The 2,861-nt window shown below is 33.2% G+C and overlaps 1 protein-coding gene across 1 annotated transcript in view; it reads right to left on the bottom strand.

The window, feature by feature from the left end:
- Window positions 1–582: 582 nt before the first annotated feature.
- The window catches only part of LOC119592072 (titin-like), a 3,607-nt gene continuing 1,328 nt past the window's right edge, over window positions 583–2,861 (bottom strand). The window contains exon 3 of the mRNA XM_037940883.1: window positions 583–2,045. Within this exon, the coding sequence (XP_037796811.1) occupies window positions 1,462–2,045 (584 nt within the window). The 3' untranslated portion in view covers window positions 583–1,461. The remainder of the gene's footprint in view (window positions 2,046–2,861) is intronic.

Raw genomic sequence — 2,861 nt, 5'->3', positions numbered from 1 at the left:
TCATTCTTACTATGTATAAGAGTAGAAAACATGTCTAAAGTATTGCAAATTCTGTTATGGTTATGTATGACAAAATTGTTTCTATAGTTTTGAAAATTAGCTTGTAGTTAACAGAAACATCAATACTGTTCCTACATTTTTTGAAAATTTGCGCAGTTAATATACATAACATCGCAAGCATTACCTTGCACACTAACCATAAATGAAATGGAAACCAGATTCTTTTACTGTGACCTGTACTTGAATACAAGCACCTGACTCACTTTAAATGGTGACTGATAACATTACTATAAAGTAATACAGTAATATTACTGTAACACAAGCTGAATGGAAAAAGCTGCACTAATACCGAAGAAGAGAGATGGCCATTAGAATTATAACATGTCAGAACTCATCTTAGTAAACCTGACAAACAATGTTCTCTATTTTCTTAACTTTCTTTTCTTATCTATAACAATTTTACATCAATTTTATAACAATTTCTATAAAACTTCAAAATGGTGTAAAATCTGCTCTTCTTAATAATTTACTATCTCTGAATCTTCTTTCCAAATCTGTTTAATGATACTTGAAATACAACAATCTGTCAGTCATGAGCAAACTCGTTTTATTTTTTAAATTTCCATATTACATTACAGCATATAATTAAAATGACTTCAAAGTTTAGGTATTCATTACGAGTGACTATATTGCTACACTGCAATTTGGAGATTCGTATATATAAAATACTCTAATGCACCAAAATAACACATTAAAAGAATAAATTATTTATATCATAATCTCTATTTCCAAATATGCAGTTTCTAATTGTATGCTACACTCTACCAAGACTAAAAACCTGAGTTTTTACCTTTTACACTTTTTAAAAAATCTGTCCACTTATCAATACTATGACTAAGCACCATTTAAGAACAAGTAAATAAACTAAGCTGCAATAGTATCATTGGTATCCCTAATTTTTAAAATGTAAAGCAGAAATGAAACATTTGAAATAAGTGTACAAAATGTAACCTCACTTGAAACTGATGTAAAACTAAAAAAAAGTATAAAAATATGTATCACATCTCTTTTTGTGACAATAAAATTCAACAATCAAGATGCCATTTGTCTACATGTCATACATTCCATCAATAAGGAAATCCACCCGAGCATAGTGTCTTCTCATCCACACATCTTGCAGTCTTCGGATACCTAAAATCATAACAGTGAAAACAATGCATAGGAGCAATATGATCCCCACAGCAGCTGGTGTGTATGCACCACTGCCCTCTGAATCCTTCTCATTTGCACCAAGGTTGTCTATGGCTGCAGTTGGCTTTGAGTGGGTCTCACTGGAGTCCGTTGAAGGTGGGATGCTCTCTGGCTTTGTGCCGTTGGAAGACTCATTCTGGCCAGCCAAATGTACAGCTGGTACTACTGGGCTTGGGGTTGGAGATCCTTTCAAAGGTTTGGTGGGGCTAATCAGGCTTGGCTAGCTTTCTCCTGCAGACTAGATGGTAAGGCATTGACTGATGATGATGGATTAGACATTGACTTTTTAGGTAGCACTACACTACTATCTGATACTGTGCTCTCTTTCACACCTGTTGGGGTTTTCTGGGTTGGGATTTGCATATTAGCCTCAGAAAATATGGGGTTAACCAGTCCAGCATTAACACCTTTCTTTGGAACTACAGACGGTTTTAAGTTTTCTGAATCAACACCTTTCTTTGGAACTACAGATGGTTTTAAGTTTTCTGAATCAACACCTTTCTTTGGAACTACAGATGGTTTTAAATTTTCTGAATCAACACCTTTCTTTGGAACCACAGATGGTTTTAAATTTTCTGAATCAACACCTTTCTTTGGAACCACAGATGGTTTTAAATTTTCTGAATCAACACCTTTCTTTGGAACTACAGATGGTTTCACACTCTCTGGATCAGCACTCTTTTTTGGAACCACAGAAGGTGGTTCATATGCAACTCCTTTCTTTGGAACAGATGACTTTTTCTTGCCTACTGGTTTCTCTACATCTGAGCTTTTCAAAATTTCTTCTGCATCACCTGTGAAATAAATTGAGAATTAAGTGACTCTTCTGTATTAAGAGGACCAACTTTCACAAGGACATTTTTGTTTCATTAAAAGTTTGGATTTCCAAAGTCACATCCTTTTATTCTTCCCTTGAAGAATAACATTATAGATTGATAACTTATGTAAATTTATCTCAACAGTAGAAAGTAGAATAATGTAATATAAAATATCTATAACCAATATTTGATCAAAGATCCACCCAAAGAACACCTTAAAAAATAAGTTTTTAGAAAGCAACTTTGGTAGAGGCAAAACTCCCTAAAAATAACAAGGATGGAGGTAGCAAGTCTTGCCATTGTCTAAGATAACCAAATAATAATGATTTTCAGGTAGTAACTGTGGGGACAACTCCCTAAAAATATCAAGAATGGGGGCAATAGGTCTAGGTATGATTCTCCTAAGCACTGCCATAAAAGAAGTAAATATAATATTCTTTATAATACCTGAATGCAGATTTCATCATAAAAATAAGAATTGGTTTGACCTTTCCTTACATAATATAATCACAAAAGAATGGTTTCAATATGTGCAAAATAATGCCAACTTAATTCTAACTAAATATTTTTTCAAAGTATCCACACAAAGCAAAATACAATGCATTTTGTAAATAAAACAAAAATAATTATTCTTTGGCAGTGAATTTGATGGGGCAAACCATCTTAAAAATCATTACAGGAGGTATTGGCAAGGCAAGATTTTTTTAAGGATCAAACATGTATCTCAAAATCAAAATTTTGCCGTTTCAGCAATTTTTTACATGACCTGTACCCTTAACATAATACCATTGA

The sequence above is a fragment of the Penaeus monodon genome, chromosome 29, assembly GCF_015228065.2.
Source record: "Penaeus monodon isolate SGIC_2016 chromosome 29, NSTDA_Pmon_1, whole genome shotgun sequence".
In the NCBI taxonomy this organism is placed as follows: domain Eukaryota; kingdom Metazoa; phylum Arthropoda; class Malacostraca; order Decapoda; family Penaeidae; genus Penaeus; species Penaeus monodon.
Note: the sequence above shows the minus strand (reverse complement) of the source record. Positions and strands in the feature narration are given on the sequence as shown.